Genomic DNA, 26,143 nt, shown 5'->3' on the forward strand with positions numbered 1-26,143 from the left:
GGTACTGAGGGCTGGGGACGGGTACTGAAAACAAGACGGAGATACTGAGAGCTGGGGGCAGGTGCTGAGGCCTAGGGGAAGGTACTGAGACCAAGATGGCAGTAAGATGCCTGGGGGCAGGTACTGAGACCTGGGGCAGGTATTGAGACCATGGGCCAGGTACTGATTGATGCATGGGGGCTGGTACCGATGGTGGGGCAGGTACTGAGGGCTGGGGCAGTTACTATGACCTGGGGCAGGTACTGACACCAAGAGAGAAGTACCGAGGGCTGGGGGCAGGTACCGAGGGCTAGGGGCAGGTCCGGAGGTCTGGGGGCAAGTGCTGGAGCAGAGTCCTGAGGGCCGGTACTGATTCCTGGAGGAAAGTACTGAACCCACAAGGAAGGTACTGAGAGCTGGGGGCAGGTGCTGAGGCCTAGGGAAAGGTACTGAGACCAAGAGGGCGGTAAAGAGGCCTGGGGCAGGTACTGAGACCGTGGGCCAGGTACTGCTTGATGCATGGGGGCTGGTACGAGGGTGGGGCAGGTACTGAGGCCTGGGGAGGGTGGAGGTGGGGCAGCGGTACCCACCGTGGGCGCAGTATCAGGGCCACCTCTAGCAGCGCCTTAAAGCGCTCTCAGTTTAAGGCTTTGGGGGGCCTCAGCTCCCGATTTGGAACAAATTGAAAGTTTATTGCAGATTTTCTGCTAATTTCAGCCCCGGGAGGCCAAACAATACAGAATTATATCACATTTTTAGAAATCTAGCAACAGCTGCAATGTGTGTTGCGCAGGGTCCCAGTCATCGTCGGTGACAATGGGTAGAAGAGTGAGTGAGTGAGTGAGTGAGTACTGGAGACAGGAGTGGTTGGGATAAACTTCCCCAGAGCCCCTCGAAGGCTGGGGTCCAGGGCCTGAGAATCTATCCCCGGAGGGCCCAGAGGGAAGAACTCAGATATTCAGCCATGTCTTCTCTCACCCGCCCCCCGACCCCGCGGCCACGGGGCACGTGACAACAAACCCAAACCCCGATATTCAGCAGCTACTCGCAGGGCCCTGGAGAGCCTGGGCCCGTTGGAGGTGTTTGGGGCGGTTAAGGGGGCTAAGGCGCTCTCCCACGGTGAGCTCAGCGCCCACACATGTGGGTTAGCAGTGAGTAACAGCGCGCCAGCCCCGGTATATGGAAGGATATGTGCTCGTTAGAGTATGGACGGCACTGCTGATGGGCACTGGGGCACGTACGGAAACTCTGTCCCAATGCTGGCAGAGTACCTTGTCCGCCGAGTTCTGCATCCGCCCCATAGTCAGGTTCTCTTGTTAAGCATCCTGATGTCCATGGGCCAGGCTCGCGCTCCATGAACACTGCAGAAGGAAGCTGCCCTTTGCTGCCGATCAGTGATGGAAATGGTCTTGTGTGCATGACATGAGTATATTCCGAAAATAGGAACTTGGGGTAACTGATGTATTTTTCATTTTTTCAGACTTTGGGCAGCTTTCTTTCACCTTGACGATCCCTGGAACCGACCAGCAAGTCCAAATGAAGGATTGTAAGCAGCGATTAATATAATGCTTCTCCGGGGTCCCTTTTATTTCTCAAAACGGGGCCATTTTCTTCTATTGAATGAGCACTATATTTTGATGTTTGAATTATTGACTTGATTTAAAAGCAAAGATTTTTCGTCCTCGGTGAATCACACTTCATGTTGAAATTAGAACCTTACCCAGTTCATTCCAGCCACTTCACATCACTGAGTTTGGTGTCACGCTCTTCTAGGAAGCAACCAATCGCACTGAAACTCTCACTTGTGTTAATATAATAAAAACAATGCTAGAAATGGGGAAAATACTCTGTTACTTGAGCATTGCGTGGTAGAGGGCTGAAGCAGACGGAGATAATAGGTCATGATGCAGTCACCCTCTGCATTGGTAAAATGTCATTCAGCAGCGTGTGATGAGACCATTACAATAGCCATAGGTGTGATGCTACATTGGAGTACTTCTCTCCATGGGTAAGCACAAGTTAAATGGGAGGATCTGTCCTCCTTCAGGACCCACCAGAGATGATGATATTCCATTTATTTTTCAGACACGAAGAACAATGCAATACTGTTGGATAAAATGGTGGCCCTTCGGTGAGCTGAATCCTCCTGAAGACTTTGACGCTGGCCAACAAGCTACATCATGGTACGCTGGGGTTGGAGGGGTGGGGGAGTCACAATTTTTTTCTTGAGTAGTTCATCATATAATACTTTACTGATGACGCCATGCCTGCCCGTGGAGAGCGCCTCCTTGGCTACTCATTTGAAAAAACCTCTGTACCTCACTTTAACATATAAGATCCTTATCCATCCTTACCCTTCCTGGCATCTTAAGACATGTTTCTGTGAACAAGGCTTGATGTGCAAATGAAAACATCCTCAAAGTCACCCAACTGCTTGCAAAGAGCACACAAACTTTGCTTTAGCAGTCATACTACTGTACGAGCCATGATTCATAGTAAATGGAGTTTGTGCTCTGTATAAGCCATAGACTAAGGTTAGATTGGGTTAGGTTTAATACTTATATAGCATAGCATTCACCCGTAGGTGTATCTGGTGCTAAGACCAACCAAGTGATCCAACCAGCCTGCAATAAACCATGTCAGGTCAGGATGTTAAGATCAACAAGGAGAAGGAATCAGCCAGATGTTTAAGACTTTCCTGAAGTTACGTACATTGCCTTCTGGCCAAAGGGAGACTTGCAGGGGATTCCACTTGATTTCTGCAGCAACAGAGAAAGAATGTCCACTATAGATCTTGCAAGGATGTTTAAGAACTTACACTAATAAAGTAAGTAAACACAGTGGTGAGTAACAATATTCAAGACAGAAACAATAGGTTACAACAAATAAGCAAGAGTTTGCTGCCTGTATCAACTGACTGCTCCTCTTATGCACAGATTAGTAACATCAACAGTACTGTTTTTGTCCAAAGTGAAGGTGCCCTTTTTAGGTAAACTGCATCTTTTTATCAATGTGGATTATCAACTACAAAAAAGTTCTGATCCTTCAACATCTGAAGCTATAGTCATCCATAATTATTTTTAAGGCCAGAGCTGGTCTATATATCCCACTTCTGACACCAAAAGTCAGGTTTGCTTGTTGGACTTTGATAAGATGTTCCTAAGAAGTTACACAAACAGGAGTCCTCCTGGTCTGTCTCTCACTTTGTGTGTTTGGCCATAAACAGCCATGCAGCTGTAATATATACAGTGTCATTTCCTGAGTACCCATCAGACAGAATATGGTGCCAGTTGGTATAACTCAAGAGACTGTCATGTGTATGTCAGACACTCATTTTTATTAAAAAACAAATTTGTGAAAATATATCTTAGCGTCAAGCACGGAATTACTCTGTGAGACCTGCCCTTGCACTCACCAAGCCAAATAGCCAAATTAAAGTGGAAATCTTGAACTGTGAAAAATGATCCTACTTTGTAAACCACCAAGAAATGGCTGCCCACCATATAAATCAAGATATACCTGTAGTTTCCTATCTGATGAAGATTATTGCATCAGATTTGCATAAAGTTCCATTGGATAATACTGTATGTCGGACAATAATGCCAGTGACAAAAGGAAGTAAAAACACACTCGAATTGTAGGATGGTTTGCTGGATTGACCTCCACTTCCAGAGCGTAGAAGTCTGATTTCAAGTTTCCTGTAAATATTAACAGAGTCAAATGATAAGCATAGGCCTTGAGGGAGAAGCCCCTTCTGGCGTGCTTCTCATCAGTACATCCTGGTCTCCACTTCCTTCCTGAACTCTAAATAAGGCTTCCTGGGTAGGAGCCATGGATCTGATTTTGAATTATCATGGAGGTCGCAGGGGAGAGTTTGATCTTCTCATGTTGGTCATTGTAGCTCAGAAAGCTGCCAGAGTCAAAAAGCTAAAGGCAGAAAGCCCTATTTACACAAAGAGTTATTGAAACCTAGGTCTTATTTATGTATGTTTGTGCTTGTGTGACATGCAGCATTTTTGTTACTTTTGACTACAAAGGAGACGGGAACAGTTTCTAATCTTAAAAGCGTGCTGCAATTGCAGCCCATTGGGTTCTGGAGGGTCTAGTTGGAAAGCAGATCTTTATCTGCTACCAAGATTTACACCCCTCCCATCCTCTAGACATACAAACATATAGGCTCATTGTAGGAAAGTAGCCTCTTTTTAGCATGGTTACCCCCACTGTTTGCCTGTTTGTCAGTGTGTTTGACTGTGTTCACTGGGATCCTGCTAACCAGGACCCTAGTGACTATGCCCCCTCTCTTTAAACCTGGTTACTTGAACCACATACTCCCCACATTTGGCATTCTGGTGCCCCCATGTAAGTCTCTAGTATATGATACTCTAGTATTGCTCCTACCAGCCTTCTGGAGTTTTCTGGGCAGCCCAGCTGCTGCCACCCCTCAGACAGGTTTCTGCCCTCCTGCTGCTTGAACAGCTCAAGTGAAGTGTAGGCAGTGTCTAGAAGCCAGGCTTTCTAGAGGTAGCTGTGGATGAGCAGCCAAGACATATCCAGGAGACATGGGAAGCTTATGCAATACCACTATAGTCACACAGCACTCACACACAAGAAAGAACCACACAGGGTTATAAAAATAAAGGTACTTTATACTAGTAACACGGAACTAGATTACTTACAGGCAGTCCCCCAACTGGAGGTAAGTACACACTGTATATATACACCCACAGTAATAGTTAGAATAGTTAGGAATTAGCATAGGAAACAACAAGCACTGGTAAGATAAGTGAAAAATAGTGAGGGCCCTAGGGGAGGGCCAAACCATATACTAAAATAGTAAGATGTGAAGTGAAGTCCCCCACCCAAGGATATGGAGCAGTTAGAGGGGATCTGGGAGAACTCAGGACTTCAAGAGGTGAGTACCTAGGTCACCCCCAGTGACCAGGAGAGCAGAGGTGAGTACCTGGCCTTCCCAAGGACTAACAAGAGGATTCAGAAAAGGAACTTTGCAAGTACAGGACCAGACCAGAGGAACCCAAAGGTGGATTCTGGAAGAAGTGGACCTGCAAAAGAAGGGGACAGAGTCCAGTCGTCCAGTCCACGATGAAGTGTCCAGCCGGGCAGGAGCCACTACTCACCCTTCTGTGGATGAAGAACCAGGGCGATGGGGGGAGATGAAGATCAGCTGTGGAGTCCAGGAGCTGTAGAAGAGTTCCTGGAATCATGCAGATGCTTTTGGTGTGTCGATCGTCAGGTTTCAGTTGGTCAGTGGTCAGGAGGACCACCAACAAGCCTTGGCAAATGCAGAAGGAAGCAAAAGAAGAGTTGCAAGGTTGAAGAGGACCAGCAAGGCCCAGGGGCTCGACCCTTGGAGGGGAGTCTGGGCTAACACTCAGCAGTCGTGGGAGCCAGCAGTCGCAAACCCCCACAGGCAACCCACTGGCAGCAGGCACAGTAAGTTGCAGTAAGGCCTTATCAGCACCCATGGAGAGGAGACTCACGTCACTGGAGCAGCAGAAAGGAGACTCTCCTTGGAAGGATGAAGTGCTGGAGTCCGGGGCTACTTGGAGCCTGAAGATCCCTTGGAGCAGGAGACAACAAGCCTTGGTTGCTGCAAGAACCAAGGTGCACAGGCATACTGTCCTGCAAGGAGAGGCACGTGCTCACCACTCCCTAAAGTGGGCAACTGGCAGAGAGGAACAAGGGGACCACTCCAGACCACCACCTGTGTTGCAGGATCCACACATTTCCAGAGGAGAGCAGATCCACCACGCAACCGGACGTCGTTGCTGTAGGTGCCTGCAGATGCAGGGAAGTGACTCATTCACTCTAACAGAGATTCCTTCTGGTTTCCTAGTGCAACTGAAGTAGTCTTGCCGACCCCAGAGGATGCACAGCCCTGGAAGTGTTGCAGGTGCTGGGAGAAGCCGGAGAAACAATGTTGCAATGCAAGGTTGTTTGGGGAGTTGCAGACTTGTCTGTTTCTGAAGTGTCCAGTTGCGGTTCCGGTGGCCAGAAGCAGAAGAGGTCGATGCAGAGGAGTCCTGGTGGAGTCTCGCATGCTGAATCTGGAGACCCACCCTCAAGGGAGTCCCTAAATAGCCCTTAAAAGGGGTTTAGTAACTCTGCACAGTCACCACCTATCAGAGGGAGTCACTGATGTCCCCTGTCTGACCTGGCCACTCAGATGCTCCCGGGGCCTCTGCACATCTTATTTTCAAGATGGCAGAATCGAGTGGCCACCTGGAGGAGCTCTGGGCATGACCCCTGGGGTGATGATGGGCAGGTGAGTGGTCACTTCCCTTTCTTTTTTCAAGTTTCACGCAAGGCAGGGACCAGGGGTCCCTGGGATGGAACAAACCGGTTTATGCGAGGAGGGCACCAAATTTCCCCTTCAAAGCAAACTGGTGGCTTGGGGTGGCTAACCCCCCAAGCCTTGTAACACCTATTTCCAAGGGAGAGGGTGTTGCCTCCCTCAGAAAATTCCCTTGCCTGAGCTGGTCAAGCAGCAGAAGGACAGAGACCTGTCTGAGGGCTGCAGCAGCTGGGCTGCCCGGATAACCCCAGAAGGCTGGTAGGAGCAATAATGGGGGTCCTCTAAAGAGCCCCAAGAGTGCATGGAATCATACAATCAATACTGGCTTTAGTATTGGGGTATGATTCTGATGTGTTTGATACCAGGCATGCCCAGGTTTGGAGTTACCATTATGTAGCTGGACACAGGTGAGACAGGTGACCTGTGTCCAGTACAGGGGTATAATGGCTTCCCGGAACTTACAAAGTCCAATGAAATGGAGCTGGAGTTCGTAGAGGCACCTCTGCTCATGCAAGGAAACCCTCACACACAGGAACCTGCACTCCGCCCTTTAGGCTGGAAGGGCCTACCTTAGGGATGACTTACAGTGAGCTGGTGTAGTGACCTGCGTGAAAGGGTGCATGCACCTTTTCACTTAGGCTGCAATGGCAGGCCTGCAGACACAGTTTGCATCGGTGGCATAATACATGCTGCAGCCCATGGGGGACGCCTGGGTAACTAATTACCATATACTAGGGATGGATGCCAATTGTGGAGTGCACAGCGGTCCAAAGTAACCAAATTCGGACTGATAGCAGGCAAAAAGTGGGGGTAACCAAGCCAAAAAGAGGGTACTTTCCTACACAGGATGCATTGTAAAATCAGAGACAGTTTGCAAAACGCTGTGCAGTTTGTGACCTTTTTTTGCAGCCTGTCTATTGGTACTTCTGATGCCTGATGAATGCACAATGAGCTCTTGATTACTGCTATTAAATAGACTGTTGGTAATTTAACACAGTGGGAAATCCAAGCTGAGCCTGAATCTAGAGTACAAGCTCCTTCCTCTCGGAATGTTGGAAAGTGAAAGGGAAACAAACCCACAGGCCTCCTGGGATTGTAGTTCTTAGAATGAGCAATAGAGATTTTTCAGACTCACCAAGCAATGAGTCATGGTACCTTTAGTCTGCACAATCTGGTACAGAAGCCAGAGGCCTCTTAGATGAGTTTGGGTGAGTCCATGCAGGCTATAGGGCAGTTCCTGTTTGACGCAAGTGACATTCCACGATGGTGCTTCCTAGTGGTGGCTTGACTGAGTTATGAGAAACTGTGTATTCCCATTACAGACCAGCAAGAGTTACGTAAGAAGCTAGGATGCTATCAGGGTCCCCTTCTGGGACTCAGCCAGAAGATGGTTAGTGTCTGGGGGTGGGCTTCACTGCTACTGCACCTGTTGCACTAATGATAGCTCACCCTGTGCCAATGGCAAGGGGGGATTTAATCCAGAGCAGTCCCCTTTGCACAACACAGGTGCAAACATACTCTGGCGGTCACAGACCGCCAGGGCCGGGGACCGCGGATGCACCGCCAACAGGCTGGCGGTGCATCCAGGCCAATTCTGACCGCGGCGGTAAAGCCGCGGTCAGAAAAGGGAAGCCGCCGGTGTCCCGCCGGTTTCCCGCTGCCCCTGGGAATCCTCCACGGCGGCGCTGCAAGCAGCGCCGCAATGGGGATTCCGACCCCCTTCCCGCCAGCCTGGTTCTGGCGGTTTACACTGCCAGAACCTGGCTGGCGGGAACGGGTGTCGTGGGGCCCCTGGGGGCCCCACAAAGATTTTCAGTGTCTGCATAGCAGACACTGAAAATCGCGACGGGTGCAACTGCACCCGTCGCACCCTTTCCACTCCACCGGCTCCATTCGGAGCCGGCATCCTCGTGGAAGGGGGTTTCCCGCTGGGCTGGCGGGCGGCCTTCTGGCGGTCGCCCGCCAGCCCAGCGGGACACTCAGAATGACCGCCGCGGTCTTTTGACCGCGGTACGGTCTTCTGGCGGTTCCCGCTTGGCGGGCGGCTCCTGCCGCCCGCCAAGATTAGAATGACCCCCTCTGTCACTGACACCAATGTTTTTTACCTGTTTTTGTACAGTTTAATCAGATGCTTTCCAGGTTTGATCTTTGCATCCCTTGAACAGAAAGTGGTCCATCTCATGAATGTTTGTTTTGCAGGAGAGGAGCCTGTTTAATGACCTGGACCACGGAATCCACACTACTTGCATCGATCTTGCCAACCTCATGACCTGGGCACATACGCACGGAACTATCTGCGGACAGATGCCCACCCTGGAGAACGTGCAGCAGGCCACGTCTCGCCAGGGGGACAACACCGTGCTGTGGATGTGTGCTGCGGGCCATGCCTACAAATGGGCTTCCCAAGGGTCTGGTTTTGGGAGATTGGAAGAGAGCGGAGACATGGTGGAGAGGAACAAACGGCGCAGCACGTATGGCCTGTGGCCGGGGGAGCACGCCTCCTTGGCAAAGAAGTATAAAGTGGTACCAGAGGCCCAGAATTTGAGGTCCTGCCCCAAGTCCACCGGTCCAGGCCAGGGGTCAGAGAATGACATGCTGTACCTGGTGTGCAATGCCACCTCTTTGCAAGACCACCTGCACGGACTCCAGCTGCGACAGAAAGACTATGAGATGGGGCCTGGTGGCATCTGCCCTTGCTCCACGCCCACCTTGCATAGCCAATATGCTCCCCGTTACCACAAACCCAGCCTTGGGGTGGGAGTATCGGAGCCCCAAGAAGTCAAGGAAGAAATGACAGCTGGAGACATTTGTGAGACCGACGAAGAAGGCCAGATCTCCCATGCAACTGGCAACACCACTGGCGACTCGTGCAGCAAGGATCTCTGCTCAGAAGGGGAGCAGCAGGAGCCGGACCACAGTCAGAGTGGAGCACCAGTCATGGCAACCCACAGCACTGATCTGGGGCGCTCGGAGACGTCTTCACCACTTGCACTGGTGCACAAGCCTTCTGGAGATGTGGTGGCCAAAGAGGGCTTCATTGACCCTGATGGGACGAGCTCCAGTCCAGGCAGTCAGTGTGACATGACCTCCCAAAGTGAACCCGTCTCCATCATGTCCACACCCCCTGGTCCGACTGATGCTGAGAAGCCAACCACAGAGTCTGTGAAAGAGTTCCAGTCGTTCATCTCAAGACCGTCTGACCAACTTATGGTGGAGGGCGAGTCTGAGACAAGCCAGAGTGGACTGGAAGTTACTTGCCACGTTCCTTGCTGTGACAACTCTAGTGATACCATGCCAGAGCTTGTGGCCCTCAGCCCCACAGACACAGGAACCCTGGAGGTGACCCAGGTGGGAAGAGCTGATCTACCACAAGAACCTCCAAGAAGCTCCAGCATCGTAGCCTCAGAGAGCAGCGTGGCGGAGAAGAGCACGTTCCGGACATACCACAAAAGTAAGGCTCTAGTTCATGATACTCAAACTTACCTTGTCCCCACAATATTCCACACCCCTCCTTTCTAACACTTTAGTCGGATCCAACCAAATATTTGTCATAAGTCTTACCATTTAGTCCTCCAGATGGTCAGGCAGTGGGAATTCCAGTGTAAAGTGTGTAAAATAGGGCTAGGCAAAGTTTTAGCTACTAAAAAGTTAGGGATGTTGGAAAATGTCTTCTTCATCAGGAAGGTGGGTGACATTGCCTGTGGTGAGGTTTGTTGTTTCCAGATTCCAGCTCCCTGTAGCCTTAGATAGAGAGCGCCTGGTGATGACTGCTATCCCTTCAATTATAATCCTGGTGTTCACCGTCCACACACATTGTCCTACTGCCCACTGAGTGTTATAATCAAGAAACAGCGTAACTTACCAGTCTCTGATAGTACCCCTCCTGACTCCCACCCCCTGGAGCAGAGAGGTCCAGATCCAGCTTCAACCCGGGCCTTCTACTGGGGACAGAGGAGGTTTACCCGACACACTGCACACGTCCTTCTAGGTCTGCAACATGCCCGACACACCATGGCTATAGTGAGGTGTTTGCCTAGGAGCTCCCCGAAAGCTAATTTGACAATCTGTTCATAAATACTTTCTAGGGGGACTAGTTGCATATTTTCCACACATTTCCTTTTTAGGCCAAAGCCTACCAGACAGCTCAGCTGTCTGGTTTGCTAACGGGATCTTGGGGACAGTCAAAAATTGGCTTTGTGGTTTGTAACTCACATTTTCTGGCTTTCTATTTGCTGGCTTTATTTGTTTTAGGCTGTCCAGCTTATTTTTGTCCCTCCCATTGCCCAAACCAAATTTACTGTATTATTCCACAAACTTGCTTTCTGTAAACAGGCCTTTAAATCTTGTTCTTATATTGTCACATTTGCTGTGCATTCAAAGACAAAGTTCACATGTCAAATTGTGTCTTCAGAAGGACCTTGGTGTTTTCTTTCTCTGGACTGAAAGTGAAATAATTTATCTGACAATTCTCCTTCGTACTTCTGTGAGAGGAGAGGGTGTAGGATTTCTTTTTCCCTAGCACACAACAGAAAAAGATGAACTGTGCCGATGTTTAGAATATATCAGAATCAGTACAATTGAAGCACATTCTTTTGTAATTCTGAAGTGTGGTGGAAACAATAAAATCAAAACCCATCAATACACTAGGTGAGGACATTTGCACACATTATAGTTTGTGCTCAATAAAACAGTATTTTGGTGCAAATATAATGGCCAGATCAGTTGAAAATATGTTGTCTGTAATGGCAGTGTGCTACCACACCATGCATACTCCACACTACGCCATTCCACACTACGTCCTTCCATTCTACACCTTTCCACTCTACGCCCCTCCACTCGTAAGACATCACACGCCATTCGACTCCACGCCACTCACTCCATGCCCCAACATATCACTCCACTTTACGCCTTTCCACTCCACACCACTTACCCCACTTTAACCCACTCCTCCCAGCTCCAATCTTCCCAACTCCACCCCATTCCAATCTATCCACCCCATCCCAATCTACCCCAGAACACTAACCAACTCCACTCCAACCTACTCTACTCCACCCCAATCTATGCTAATCTTCCCAACTCCAGTCTACCCCACCGCACTCTACTCCCCTCCACTCTAAAACACTCTACAACATGCCATTCGACTCCACGCCACTCACTCTATGACACATTACTCCACTTTACGCATTTCCACTCCTCACCACTTACCCCACTCTAACCCAGTCCACCCAGCTCCAATCTTCCCAGACTCCACCCCATTCCAATCTATCCACCCCATCCCAATCTACCCCACAACACTAACCAACTCCACTCCAACCTACTCTACTCGACTCCAATCTATGCTAATCTACCCAACTCTATCTATCCCACTCCAGTCTACCCCACTCCTATCTACCCGACCACACTCTACTCCCCTCCACTCTAAGACATCACACGCCATTCGACTCCACGCCACTCACTCCACGACCCAACACATCACTCCACTTTATGCCTTTCCACTCCACACCATTTACCTCACTCTAACCCAGTCTACCCAGCTCCAATCTTCCCGACTCCACCCATTCCAATCTATCCACCCCATCCCAATCTACCCCACAACACTAACCAACTCCACTCCAACATACTCTACTCTACTCCAATCTATGCTAATCTACCCCACTCTATCTATCCCACTCCAGTCTATCCCACTCTACCTATTCCACTCCAGTCTACCCCACCACACTCTACCCCACTTCACTCCAGTGTGCCCTATTATAATCCACCCAATGTACCCCACTGCAATCGACCCCTATCCACTTTACCCCACCCTACCCTAATCTACATCACTACACTCCAGTCTGCTCCTTTCCACTGCAATCTACCCTAATTAACCAAACCCCACTCTTCCCCAATCTACCCCACTCCACTCTACCCCAATTTTATCTACCTCACTCCCCTGTTCCAATCTACCCCACTATAGGAAGTTGCCTCTGTATATACCATCTCAAGGTGAGAGATAGTGTGCACAGAGTCCAAGGGTTCCCCTTAGAGGTAAGATAGTGGCAAAATTAGATAATTCTAGTGCTCTATTTTGTGGTAGTGTGGTCGAGCAGTAGGCTTATCAGAGGGTAGTGTTAAGCATTTGTTGTACACACACAGGCAATAAATGAGGACACACACTCAAAGACAATTCCAGGCCAATAGTTTTATATAGAAATATATTTTCTTAATTTATTTTAGAACCACAAGATTCAGACTTTAGGTACATACATACATTTTAAGGTACTTCCCACAGGTAAGTATGGAACTTTGAATTAAAACAGTAATGTACACAGTTTTGGAAAAAATGACAAATTGCTATTTTAAAAGTGGACACTGCCAAAAACAACATTTCCTGGGAGAGGTAAGTATTGGTTAGTTTCTAAGGTAAGTAAAGCACTTACACAGTCAGTCTCCTGAGCATAGGCAGCCCACCATTGGGGGTTCAAGTCAACCCCAAAGCCACCGCACCAGCAACACAGGGCCAGTCAGGTGCAGAGGTCAAAGTAGGGCCCAAAACACATAGGCGCCTATGAAGAACAGGGGTGCTCCGGTTCCAATCTACTGGCAGGAAAGTACCCGTGTCCTTGGGGAGCAGACCAGGTGGGTTTTGTAGAGCACTGGGGGGGGGTCACAAACAGGCGCACAAAATTCACCCTCAGCGGCACAGGGGCGGCTGGGTGTAGTGTGTGAAATAGGTGTCGGAATTCAGATAGGAATCAATGGAGAGACACGGGGTCACTCTGGCGATGCAGGCAGGGCACAGGGGGGCTTCTCGGGCCAGCCACTGACTGGGCTAGGATGAGGGCCGCCTGCTGGTCACTCCTGCACCGGTAGTTGGTTCCTCTCGGACCTGGGGGCTGTGGGTGCAGTGCTTCTTCCAGGCATCGGGTTTCTTTGTTACCAGGCAGTTTGCGGTCAGGGGGAGCCTCTGGATCCTCTATGCAGGCGTCGCTGTGGGGGTGCAGGGAGGTTATCTCAGGGTGTCTGCATTGTGAGAGTCGCCTGGGGGTCCTCTCTGCAGTGTTGGTTGTTCTGGACACAAGCCAGGGGCGTCGGGTGCAGTGTGTTGGGGACTCACGCTTCCGGAGTGAGGCTGTAGTCCCTTTAAAGATGGTTGTTTCTTGAACAGAGCTGCTGTCCACAAGCGTTTCATAGTCCTTTGGGTGCAGGTCAGTCCTCTGAGTCCTCAGAGGTTGCTGGTCCCGTTGGATGTGTCGCTGTGCAGGTTCTTTGAGTCTGGAGACAGGCCGGTAGGGCTCGGGCCAAGTCAGTTGTCGTCTCCGTCGTTACTGAGCGGCTTTCAGGTCAGCAGTCCTTCTTTTTGTTGTAGGTTGCAGGAATCTGGTTTCCTGGGTTCAGGGTCGCCCCTAGATACTCAATTTAGGGGGGTGTTTAGGTCTGGGGGGCAGTAGCCAATGGCTACACCCTCTTTGTGCCTCCTCCCTGAGGGAAGGGGGGTACATCCCTAATCCTATTGGGAGGAATCCTCCAAAACAAGAGGGAGGATTTCCTAAGGCAGGGGTCACCTCAGCTCAGGACACCTTAGGGGCTGTCCTGACTGGAGGGTGAGTCCTCCTTGTTTTTCTCATTATCTCCTCCGGACTTGCCGCCAAAGGTGGGGGCTGTGTCCGGGGGATGGGCATCTCCACTAGCTGGAGTGCCCTGGGGTGCTGTAACATCAGGCTTGAGCCTTTGATGCTCACCGCCAGGTGTTACAGTTCCTGCATGGGGAGGTGAGAAGCACCTCCACCCAGTGCAGGCTTTGTTCCTGGCCACAGAGTGACAAAGGCACTCTCCCCATGTGGCCAGCAACATGTCTGGTGTGTGGCAGGCTGGCAGAAACTGGGCAGCCTAGCACTAGTAGTTGTACTGGTATACACGGGGCATCTCTAAGATGCCCTCTGTGTGCATTTCTCAATAAATCCCACACTGGCATCAGTGTGGATTTATTGTGCTGATAAGTTTGAAACCAAACTTCCCAGAATTCAGTGAAGCCATTATGGTGCTGTGGAGTTCGTGTTTGACAGACTCCCAGACCATATACTCTCTATGGCTAACCTGCACTTACAATGTCTAAGATTTGGCTTAGACACTGTAGGGGCATAGTGCCCATGCAGCTATGCCCTCACCTGTGGTATAGTGCACCCTGCCTTAGGGCTGTGAGGCCTGCTAGAGGGGTGACTTATCTATGCCACGGGCAGTGTGAGGTTGGCATGGCACTCTGAGGGGAGGGCCAGGTCGACTTAGTAATTTTCTCCCCACCAGCACACACAAGCTGGCAAGCAGTGTGCATGTGCTGAGTGAGGGGTCCCCAGGGTGGCATAATACATGCTGCAGCCCTTAGAGACCTTCCCTGGCCACAGGGCCCTTGGTACCAGTGGTACCATTTACAAGGGACTTATCTGTGTGCCAGGGCTGTGCCAATTGTGGGAACAAAGGTACAGTTTAGAGAAAGAACACAGGTGCTGGGACCTAGTTAGCAGGGTCCCAGCACACTTTCAATCCTAACTTGGCAACAGCAAAAGGCAAAAAGTTACGGGGTAACAATGCCATCAGAGGCATTTTCCTACACCCACTCTACCCCAATATGCTCCACCCCAATCTACCGCACTCCACTCCAATCTACCCGAAATCCAGTCCGATCCCGTTTACCCCACTCTACCGACTCCAGTCAACAGTCAACCCAATCTACCCCAATCCACTCTTGTCCATTCAACCCCAGTTTATCCCACTCCAATTTACCCCACTCCAAACTACCCGAATCTATCCCACTCCCGTCTGCCCCACCCTACTCTATGCCACTATTACCATGCTGAACAGCAGCCACACTGGTGTACAGCATGGCTAAAACACATTGCCAAAGCCAATAGCTCTGGCATGGGTGAGACCTGTTGGCTTTGCCAATGCTTGTTTCTGGTAGCACATGTCTTGTCAGCAAACCCAGCAGCACGTGCTTCATCCTCGTGCCACCTAGGCCTGGCTTCTGCTCCATCACACAGGGCACGGACCCTCCAGCAGTTCATGCTTACAAGGCGAGCCGGCTGTCCTGAGGAGGTGCTGCTGTGGCCGTCAATAAAAAGTGGCCTCATTCACCGATTGTGCCTTTTCAGCAAACACTGCTTTAGTGTTTTCAGTGGTATGAAAAGGTGGTGCGAGGGTTGGGGGTCGTCTAAAAGAGGTACGGCCCAAAGAGTGTAACTGCACCATTTCCAAGAAGGATTAGGGGAGGGAGTGGCTTAAAACAGGTGAGCTAAAGTCCTTCGGTGTCTCGTGGTGAGTTTCACATTACTGCTTCCGGTGAAGATGAGCAGGAAACCCTTAGAAAGGTATCCCTCAGGGAAGCCACAGGAGAGGGCAGTTATGGGCTCTGCTTTCAACCCCTCTGACGCCTCATCAAAGTCCCGCAGACACTCATCTCCCAAACAGGCCCTGGTGTGCAGGCAGGACGTGGCCTTGCGTGCAGGCAGGATGTGGCCCTTGTGAGTGCAGGCAGGACGTGCCCTTGAGTGCAGGCAGAACGAGGCCCATGTGTGCAGGCAGGACGTGGCCCCTGTGAGTGCAGGCAGGACATGCCCTTGTGTGCGGGCGGGACGTGGTCCTTGTGAGTGCAGGCAGGACGTGGCCCTTGTGTGCAGGCAGGACGTGGCCCTTGTGAGTGCACGCAGGATGTGCCCCTTGAGAGTGCAGGCAGGACGTGGCCCTTGTGTGCAGGCAGGACGTGGTCCTTGTGAGTGCAGGCAGGACGTAGCCCTTGTGGCCCATGTGAGTGCAGGCAGGACGTGGCCCTTGTGAATGCAGGCAGGACGTGGCCCTTGTGAATGCAGGCAGGACGTGGCCCTTGTGTGCGGGCAGGACGTGGCCCTTGTGAGTGCAGGCAGGACGTGGCCCTTGTGTGCGGGCAGGACGTGGCCCTTGTGAGTCCAGGCAGGACGTGGCCCTTGTGTGCGAGCAGGATGTGACCCTTGTGTGCGGGCAGGACGTGCCCTTGTGAGTGCAGGCAGGACGTGGCCCTTGTGTGCGGGCAGGACGTGACCCTTGAGTGTGGGTGGGACTTGGCCCTTGTGTGCGGGCGGGACATGGCCCTTGTGAGTGCAGGCAGGACGTGGCCCTTGTGACGGCGGGCAGGATGTGACCTTTTGTGTGCAGGCAGGACGTGACCCTTGTGTGCAGGCAGGACGTGGCCCTTGTGTGCAGGCAGGACGTGGCCCTTGTGAGTGCAGGCAGGACGTGGCCCTTGTGTGCAGGCAGGACGTGGCCCTTGTGTGCAGGCAGGACGTGGCCCTTGTGAGTGCAGGCAGGACGTGGTCCTTGTGAGTGCAGGCAGGACGTAGCCCTTGTGGCCCATGTGAGTGCAGGCAGGACGTGGCCCTTGTGAGTGCAGGCAGGACGTGGCCCTTGTGAGTGCAGGCAGGACGTGGCCCTTGTGAGTGCAGGCAGGACGTGGCCCTTGTGAGTGCAGGCAGGACGTGGCCCTTGTGTGCAGGCAGGACATGCCCTTGTGTGCAGGCAGGACGTGGCCCTTGTGAGTGCAGGCAGGACGTGGCCCTTGTGTGCAGACACGACGTGGCCCTTGTGAGTACAGGCGGGACGTGGCCCTTGTGAGTGCAGACAGGACGTGGCCCTTGTGTGCGGGCAGGACGTGGCCCTTGTGAGTGCAGGCAGGACGTGGCCCTTGTGTGCGGGCAGGACGTGGCCCTTGTGAGTGCAGGCAGGACGTGGCCCTTGTGAGTGCAGGCAGGACGTGGCCCTTGTGAGCGTGGGCGGGACGTGGCCCTTGTGTGCAGACAGGACGTGGCCCTTGTGAGTACAGGCGGGACGTGGCCCTTGTGTGCAGGCAGGACGTGGCCCTTGTGTGCAGGCAGGACATGCCCTTGTGTGCGGGCAGGACGTGCCCTTGTGTGCAGGCAGGACGTGGCCCTTGTGAGTGCAGGCAGGACGTGGCCCTAGTGTGCGGGCAGGACGTGGCCCTTGTGAGTACAGGCGGGACGTGGCCCTTGTGTGCAGGCAGGACGTGGCCCTTGTGTGCAGACAGGACGTGGCCCTTGTGAGTACAGGCGGGACGTGGCCCTTGTGAGTGCAGGCAGGACGTGGCCCTTGTGTGCAGACAGGACGTGGCCCTTGTGAGTGCGGGCAGGACGTGGCCCTTGTGTGCGGGCAGGACGTGCCCTTGTGTGCAGGCAGGACGTGGCCCTTGTGAGTGCAGGCAGGACGTGGCCCTTGTGTGCGGGCAGGACGTGCCCTTGTGTGCAGGCAGGACGTGGCCCTTGTGAGTGCAGGCAGGACGTGGCCCTTGTGTGCAGGCAGGACGTGGCCCTTGTGTGCAGACAGGACGTGGCCCTTGTGAGTACAGGCGGGACGTGGCCCTTGTGAGTGCAGGCAGGACGTGGCCCTTGTGTGCAGACAGGACGTGGCCCTTGTGAATGCAGGCAGGACGTGGCCCTTGTGAGTGCGGGCAGGACGTGGCCCTTGTGTGCAGACAGGACGTGGCCCTTGTGAGTACAGGCGGGACGTGGCCCTTGTGAGTGCAGGCAGGACGTGGCCCTTGAGAGTGCGGGCAGGACGTGGCCCTTGTGTGCAGACAGGACGTGGCCCTTGTGAGTGCAGGCAGGACGTGGCCCTTGTGTGCCGGCAGGACGTGGCCCTTGTGTGCAGACAGGACGTGGCCCTTGTGAGTACAGGCGGGACGTGGCCCTTGTGAGTGCAGGCAGGACGTGGCCCTTGTGTGCAGACAGGACGTGGCCCTTGAGAGTGCGGACAGGACGTGGCCCTTGTGAATGCAGGCAGGACGTGGCCCTTGTGAGTGCGGGCAGGACGTGGCCCTTGAGAGTGCGGGCAGGACGTGGCCCTTGTGTGCAGGCAGGACGTGGCCCTTGTGTGCAGGCAGGACGTGGCCCTTGTGTGCAGGCAGGACGTGGCCCTTGTGAGTACAGGCGGGACGTGGCCCTTGTGTGCAGGCATGACGTGGCCCTTGTGTGCGGGCAGGACGTGGCCCTTGTGTGCGGGCAGGACGTGGCCCTTGTGTGCAGACAGGACGTGGCCCTTGTGTGCAGACAGGACGTGGCCCTTGTGTGCAGGCAGGACGTGGCCCTTGTGTGCAGGCAGGACGTGGCCCTTGTGTGCGGGCGGGACATGGCCCTTGTGAGTGCAGGCAGGACGTGGCCCTTGTGACGGCGGGCAGGATGTGACCTTTTGTGTGCAGGCAGGACGTGACCCTTGTGTGCAGGCAGGACGTGGCCCTTGTGTGCAGGCAGGACGTGGACCTTGTGTGCAGACAGGACGTGGCCCTTGTGAGTACAGGCGGGACGTGGCCCTTGTGAGTGCAGGCAGGACGTGGCCCTTGTGTGCAGACAGGACGTGGCCCTTGAGAGTGCGGACAGGACGTGGCCCTTGTGAATGCAGGCAGGACGTGGCCCTTGTGAGTGCGGGCAGGACGTGGCCCTTGAGAGTGCGGGCAGGACGTGGCCCTTGTGTGCAGGCAGGACGTGGCCCTTGTGAGTGCAGGCAGGACGTGGCCCTTGTGTGCAGGCAGGACGTGGCCCTTGAGAGTGCGGACAGGACGTGGCCCTTGTGAATGCAGGCAGGACGTGGCCCTTGTGAGTGCGGGCAGGACGTGGCCCTTGAGAGTGCGGGCAGGACGTGGCCCTTGTGAATGCAGGCAGGACGTGGCCCTTGTGAGTGCGGGCAGGACGTGGCCCTTGTGTGCAGACAGGACGTGGCCCTTGTGAGTACAGGCGGGACGTGGCCCTTGTGAGTGCAGGCAGGACGTGGCCCTTGAGAGTGCGGGCAGGACGTGGCCCTTGTGTGCAGACAGGACGTGGCCCTTGTGAGTGCAGGCAGGACGTGGCCCTTGTGTGCCGGCAGGACGTGGCCCTTGTGTGCAGACAGGACGTGGCCCTTGTGAGTACAGGCGGGACGTGGCCCTTGTGAGTGCAGGCAGGACGTGGCCCTTGTGTGCAGACAGGACGTGGCCCTTGAGAGTGCGGACAGGACGTGGCCCTTGTGAATGCAGGCAGGACGTGGCCCTTGTGAGTGCGGGCAGGACGTGGCCCTTGAGAGTGCGGGCAGGACGTGGCCCTTGTGTGCAGGCAGGACGTGGCCCTTGTGTGCAGGCAGGACGTGGCCCTTGTGTGCAGGCAGGACGTGGCCCTTGTGAGTACAGGCGGGACGTGGCCCTTGTGTGCAGGCATGACGTGGCCCTTGTGTGCGGGCAGGACGTGGCCCTTGTGTGCGGGCAGGACGTGGCCCTTGTGTGCAGACAGGACGTGGCCCTTGTGTGCAGGCAGGACGTGGCCCTTGTGTGCAGGCAGGACGTGGCCCTTGTGTGCGGGCGGGACATGGCCCTTGTGAGTGCAGGCAGGACGTGGCCCTTGTGACGGCGGGCAGGACGTGACCTTTTGTGTGCAGGCAGGACGTGACCCTTGTGTGCAGGCAGGACGTGGCCCTTGTGTGCAGGCAGGACGTGGCCCTTGTGTGCAGACAGGACGTGGCCCTTGTGAGTACAGGCGGGACGTGGCCCTTGTGAGTGCAGGCAGGACGTGGCCCTTGTGTGCAGACAGGACGTGGCCCTTGAGAGTGCGGACAGGACGTGGCCCTTGTGAATGCAGGCAGGACGTGGCCCTTGTGAGTGCGGGCAGGACGTGGCCCTTGAGAGTGCGGGCAGGACGTGGCCCTTGTGTGCAGGCAGGACGTGGCCCTTGTGAGTGCAGGCAGGACGTGGCCCTTGTGTGCAGGCAGGACGTGGCCCTTGAGAGTGCGGACAGGACGTGGCCCTTGTGTGCAGGCAGGACGTGGCCCTTGTGAGTGCAGGCTGGACGTGGCCCTTGTGAGTACAGGCGGGACGTGGCCCTTGTGAGTGCAGGCAGGACGTGGCCCTTGTGTGCAGACAGGACGTGGCCCTTGAGAGTGCGGACAGGACGTGGCCCTTGTGAATGCAGGCAGGACGTGGCCCTTGTGAGTGCGGGCAGGACGTGGCCCTTGAGAGTGCGGGCAGGACGTGGCCCTTGTGTGCAGGCAGGACGTGGCCCTTGTGTGCAGGCAGGACGTGGCCCTTGTGTGCAGGCAGGACGTGGCCCTTGTGAGTGCAGGCGGGACGTGGCCCTTGTGTGCGGGCAGGACGTGGCCCTTGTGTGCAGACAGGACGTGGCCCTTGTGAGTACAGGCAGGACGTGGCCCTTGTGTGCGGGCAGGACGTGGCCCTTGTGTGCAGGCAGGACGTGGCCCTTGTGAGTGCAGGCAGGACGTGGCCCTTGAGAGTGCGGGCAGGACGTGGCCCTTGTGTGCGGGCAGGACGTGCCCTTGTGTGCAGGCAGGACGTGGCCCTTGTGAGTGCAGGCAGGACGTGGCCCTTGTGTGCAGGCAGGACGTGGCCCTTGTGTGCAGACAGGACGTGGCCCTTGTGAGTACAGGCGGGACGTGGCCCTTGTGAGTGCAGGCGGGACGTGGCCCTTGTGTGCAGGCAGGACGTGGCCCTTGTGTGCAGGCAGGACGTGGCCCTTGTGAGTGCAGGCAGGACGTGGCCCTTGTGTGCAGGCAGGACGTGGCCCTTGTGTGCAGGCAGGACGTGGCCCTTGTGAGTGCGGGCAGGACGTGGCCCTTGAGGGTGCGGGCAGGACGTGGCCCTTGTGTGCAGGCAGGACGTGGCCCTTGTGTGCAGTGAGCACGATAGCCGTGGCATCGTGTGATCCTCTGCTGATCAGCAGAACCATGCAGTAAGCGCATGAACCCGCCGGTCTGTCAGACTAGCTGTGAAGCTCGCCCAGCCACATATCAACGCTTAACTCTTGGTTTCTTAACTTCACTGAGATAAGAAACGCAAACGTTGCTGCGCTGACTCACCCCCCGGGGGAAGGGGGGGTCCAGTGAAGGCGCACTGGTGCCCCCCCGCGGGGGCAGTCCACCACCTCAGGGTTCCTGAAGAGTGGGGCAGAAGGGTAACAACATTCAGGACTATAAAGCACGCTATGAGCCAGTGTCACTAAGCGCTATAATGAGCGCCTTTAACCCGGCCTCCGTCCATTACAAGAAGCGTCGGGCTGCGCCTCGGGCCGCTGAGGCCTGACAGTGTCCCAGGCCTGCAGCGCCACCCAGTGGTGACAGTGAAGGCAGCAGCCCCGGTCACTGCAGCTGAGCTCAGTCCTGTACACTGAGGGAGGGCAGCTTCTCCCTCATGTCTGTATTTAATTAAAAAAGAGAATGCAGACGTTGGGACACTCTTCCTGGCGCCAATGGCCAGCAGCCAATAGCGGCGCAGATTTACAGCCTGACCAGGGGGGCGGAGCAGATCATTTCCAGAGAACTGCACTTCAGCCAGTCAGTTTGCATCTCTCTGAGCCCCAGGCCCCTCAGAGGCTGACCCTGGGGGGGGGGGCGCATGTGAATCTATATAAGGTGCCACTACAGGAGCACTACAGCTGCAGTAAGTAACTCCTCTCTTCCTCCAATGTTGGATCTTTCATAGATTCACATGGTTGACTCAGAATAGCAAACAGTTAAACAATTCAAAGGCTCCCGTGCTAGAAAGATGACCCAACCCTGCCCGTGCCACTGAAGCATCCCTGTGCGTCAGAACACATGGTGCGTAGGCAGTACGTTCGTGACTCTTGTCTAAAAAGTGAGGCTCGCACCCACTGAGTGAAGATATGCTCCAAATGGAAGATCAGTGGTCTCTCATCAGAACACTTACAGCTAATAAAATGGGCGCTTCACTCCGTGGCCGTTTTGTTCTAGAGCAGCTTTGGGATATATTGGTTTGGCGTTCTGAGTCAGATTACCCTTAAACATGTCCTGATAATCCCCCATGGTTTGGCATAGCGCCCTGAGTGTGAATGTACGCTGAATGCCCGCATCAGTCACAGGTCTTGTGGCGACCACTGGATTTATCTTGTGATTGTTGTAGAGAATCAGTGGAGCACTCATGTTTTATTCAGCTTGAGGCGGCAGTGGTTGTTTGTTAACCAGCCTCCTGAGGCCGGGTTGCTTTCCAAGGTCTCTGTATTCGTGGGCCCTTCTAGCACACGGACAGCGTATTCTTGTGCACTGTTGTGTATGAAACTCTCGGTCCTGGTGATGATCCTATGATTCTGTAAGGATTGGACGTCGTCGACTCTGAGCCTTGACCCTGTTGTAATGTTTGTTGGAATAAGGGCATAAGTGCTGCTTTCTATCGTGACTAACCTCCTTTCCTGATTTTCTTTGTCACATACTAGTGCCCAATCCCCTTTCTGTGTGCACTTGTTTGCTGTTTATTTTTTCACCCACTTATTTATTTGTTATTGCACAACAATAAAGATTCTGTTGTGTTCATTGGATGACATATAAGGGCATCATTGTTCTCCCATTATATTAGCAGTAAGTTCTGATGAGACACCATTGTTCCTTTATAATTTCACATTCCCATGGTCCCTCGATATTCATGGGTTACCCTAGTCCTTTATAAAGGCCAAGATGTAAGATCATCACCCAAAGAAAGGGACACTCAGATCTCACACCGTTCAAAGGAGGTTGTATTCCAGGAAGTTTAACTTCCAAAACTGAGGGACACTGTGCTCCAAGATGTGGGATTCACTAGCCATGAGTGAGGCTCTGCTCCTACAGCTGGAACTTAGAGACTTGCTCCCAGTGTGTGAGCTCTGCTTCAAGGCACTAGAGTTGCATCCCATTGGGGAGGTGGAAGAGTGTCACCCTTGTGTCCCCTCATGTTGTGTGCTCTCCTCTGGTCCACGCTGTTTGTCTCTGTGCTTGGTTGGTGATCTTCAAGTAACTCCCAACTTCTGTAATTATTCGAGTGTGCAAAGTCTGCGTTACCTGGGGCACTACTGGAGGCAGGACTTCAGGGACCGACACTCTGACACAGTCATGTGAGACACTTCACATAGAAAATTTAGATAGTTGTCTTCTAAATTACTAAATTGTAACTCCCTTAGTACTTAGAATTAATCTGCATTCCCCTTAAGTAATCCTCTGACCAGGAGTCTCACCCGGTATGAGAGAACATGGAGGGGATAGCACAAAACACATGTTAAATCATCCTCATTTTCTTACAGAGCCTCCCAAGAAGACTGAAAATAAGAAACCTGGAACCCTTGCTGATATAAAGATGTTCCGTGATTGGCTGTCTTTAAATTACCCAGAGGAGCAGCGCGAAGTGCAGGCGATTCCCCCCCAAGAGCTTGACAGCTACCTGAGCGCCTTCTACAGTAAGATACGCAAAATGAATGGCTTGGAGTTTTCGGCCAATTCCTTCCTCTTCTTCCAGACCAGCATTGAGCGCTACCTGCGTGAGCAGCGATACGAATACAGCATTGTGAGGGGTGCTCAGTTCACCATGTCCCAGGAGGCCTTGAGGCGCAAGTACCAACACCTTCTGCAGAAGGAGAAGGAGCGGGACTGGAGCATTGTGAAGAAGCTGACGGACAAAGATGTGGAGACCCTCCGGAGGAAGGGCATTCTGAGCCGCCTGCATCCTGAGGGACTCCTCAACCTTCTCTTTGTAAACAACGTTCGTGGCTTTGGGGTCAGGCGGCAACTTCAGGGCACAGCCCTGGGTTGGGGACATATCGGTCTGAAGAAGATGCCGGATGGATCCGAATGCTTGGAATGGAAGGGTAGCCAAAATGGAGACCTGGACCTTGAGGATCCAGCACCATGTGTCTATGCAAAGCCTGATGACCCCGAAAACTGTCCTGTGCGGGATTACCAGGAATACGCCAGGAGGAGGCCGGTAGACATGGGGTTTGATATGGCTCCCTTCTACCTCTCGCCCAAACCCCTCTACTGCCTCTGGGACCAGACGTGGTACTGTAGGAAGCCTCTGGCCAAGGCCAAACTTAGCAAGATAATGAAAATCATAATCCACCAAGTAAAGCAGTCCAACGCTAAGCTCAAGTAAGGGGGTCACATGAGGCCTCCACAGCCTGTGTCTCAGGGTGTGCCTTTCAGCTTCGGTACTTTCAGGAGCTTCTTGCGTGTGGTGGTAGGCCTGCTTGATTCCGGTGTCTTGTAGGGTTAAGTCAAACCTTATGTGTCTCAGAAACTCAGCTTGTTTCCTAGATGTGCCTGGGTTTTTTCTGGTTTTAGATTACTTAGAGCCTTACTCCTTTTAAAGGTTGTGTCCAAGTGTTCAGCTGTTGAGTCACAAACCTGCCTTGTCCAGTCTGCTTTTAGTTTCTTCTAGTGTTTATGCCTTATTCTTGCTCTTAAGTGTAGTATCTTTTAGGTCTGATAAACATTTCATGTTTCTTCATAGAGGTTACAGTGAGCTCTTCATTTCTGGGGTTAGATTTATTTCATGCTGGTCTTACTTCTGATTCATGTTTATTTCATGATTAAGGCGGTCATTTAGACATTAAGGGCTGGCCATCAAGCTGCTGGGGCAAAAGCACTTTTAGTGAAAATACAGTCTTTGACGGACTGCCATTTGATGACAGACAGCTCAGAATTTTTGTTTTTCAGACACAAACTTCCAAAGCATGGGGTTCTGGGAGACATTACTGCATTTTTGCTGTTTGCCACTGGCCTTCGTTTCATGGTGATCCCGGAACAGTGAAACCTCCTTCAGAAGGCCTGGCCTGGATAGGAAGAGCCATGCATTGGTGCTGAGGCTGCGGTCTGCTGTGGTTGGGTCACTGCCAAGGAGTTGCAATGACTGACCTGGCTGAGGCTCCACTGGTGGACATTTCACTGTTCCCCTGGCTCTGAATGTGGCAGGGAGACGCGAGGTGCTGATGCCCCTTACCGCCCACCTATGAAAGATCGCTAACACCTTTTCTGTATAGGAGGCTTGGGCCCAGTCTGGAGTTTGGTCTGCATTTTTATTATTTCAGGTATTTCAAGGCAAAGGCTAGTTTGATTTCGATTTTTCAGACATTTTGTGTGACCCTGTTTATTTCTGAAGTCTGGTTTGTGTAGGGAGTTAAGTGTTATTCTGGCATCAGTCTTCTTTCCTTAAGGGGTCATGGTTTTTGCCTCTGGGGGGTCAGTGTGCTAGACGTGTTTGGTTTTTCTTTTGCTTTGGACTCCTGTCTTTGGAAGATAAAAGGACTGCATGGTCTGTCATGCTGCCTCAGAATGGGCTCTGGGAGTCACTCTTGTTGTTTGCACAGTGGCTCCCTCAATGGTGTGACTTTGGCAAAAAAACTACCAACTCAGCGGAAAGTTATACATTTCAAAGAGGCCCTAACTATTGTCTTTGTTGCATTGATTCTTGTCTCTCTTTAGGTTAATCTAATCCTATTCCTTTCAGGTGTTTCATTTTGGGACTTGGCCTGAGTATTGTATATGACTGAATAAAGTTGATTTTGTGTGTTTTATTAGAGGGAACACATGAGCATTATTTATTTTAGAACCCGGTCCTTAGTATTGTTTATTTTAGGGTAAAGGCTTGTTCATGTGTCGTGTAAGGGGCAGCGTGTAAGGGTGGTTTGCTACAATGCCTAGTCCTTAGTATTGTTTATTTTAGGGTGAGATATTGCTTGTGTAGTGTGTAATGGGCAGGGTGTTGGCATACATTATTTCATGGCCTGGTGTTTAGGATTGCTTATCTTAGGGTAAAGTCTTATTCACGCGTTGTGTAAAGTCTTGTTTGTGGGTCCATAAAGGGCAGCTTGTTCACCTGGATTATTTCGGGGTCTGGTCCTTGGTATTGTTTATTTTAGGGTAAAGTCTTGTTCATGTGTTGTGTATAGTCTTGTTCATGTGTCATGTAAAGTCTTGTTTGTGTGTCGTGTGAGGGGCAGCATTTGAGCGTGGTTTATTTTAGGGACTGGTCCTTGGTATTGTTTATTTTAGGGTAAAGTCTTGTTCATGTGTCGTGTAAAGTCTTGTTCTTGTGTCGTG

At 52.8% G+C, this 26,143-nt stretch overlaps 1 protein-coding gene across 1 annotated transcript; it reads left to right on the forward strand.

The window, feature by feature from the left end:
- Positions 1-4,846: 4,846 nt before the first annotated feature.
- Positions 4,847-24,574, forward strand: LOC138267023 (uncharacterized protein KIAA1958-like). The gene is made up of 3 exons (XM_069215871.1): positions 4,847-4,891; positions 8,492-9,743; positions 23,353-24,574. Exons 1-3 carry the CDS (start codon positions 4,847-4,849, stop codon positions 24,195-24,197), a joined length of 2,142 nt encoding a protein of 713 aa, XP_069071972.1. The 3' UTR covers positions 24,198-24,574.
- The last annotated feature ends 1,569 nt before the right edge of the window (positions 24,575-26,143 follow it).

The sequence above is a fragment of the Pleurodeles waltl genome, chromosome 12 (assembly GCF_031143425.1).
Source record: "Pleurodeles waltl isolate 20211129_DDA chromosome 12, aPleWal1.hap1.20221129, whole genome shotgun sequence".
In the NCBI taxonomy this organism is placed as follows: Eukaryota; Metazoa; Chordata; class Amphibia; order Caudata; family Salamandridae; genus Pleurodeles; species Pleurodeles waltl.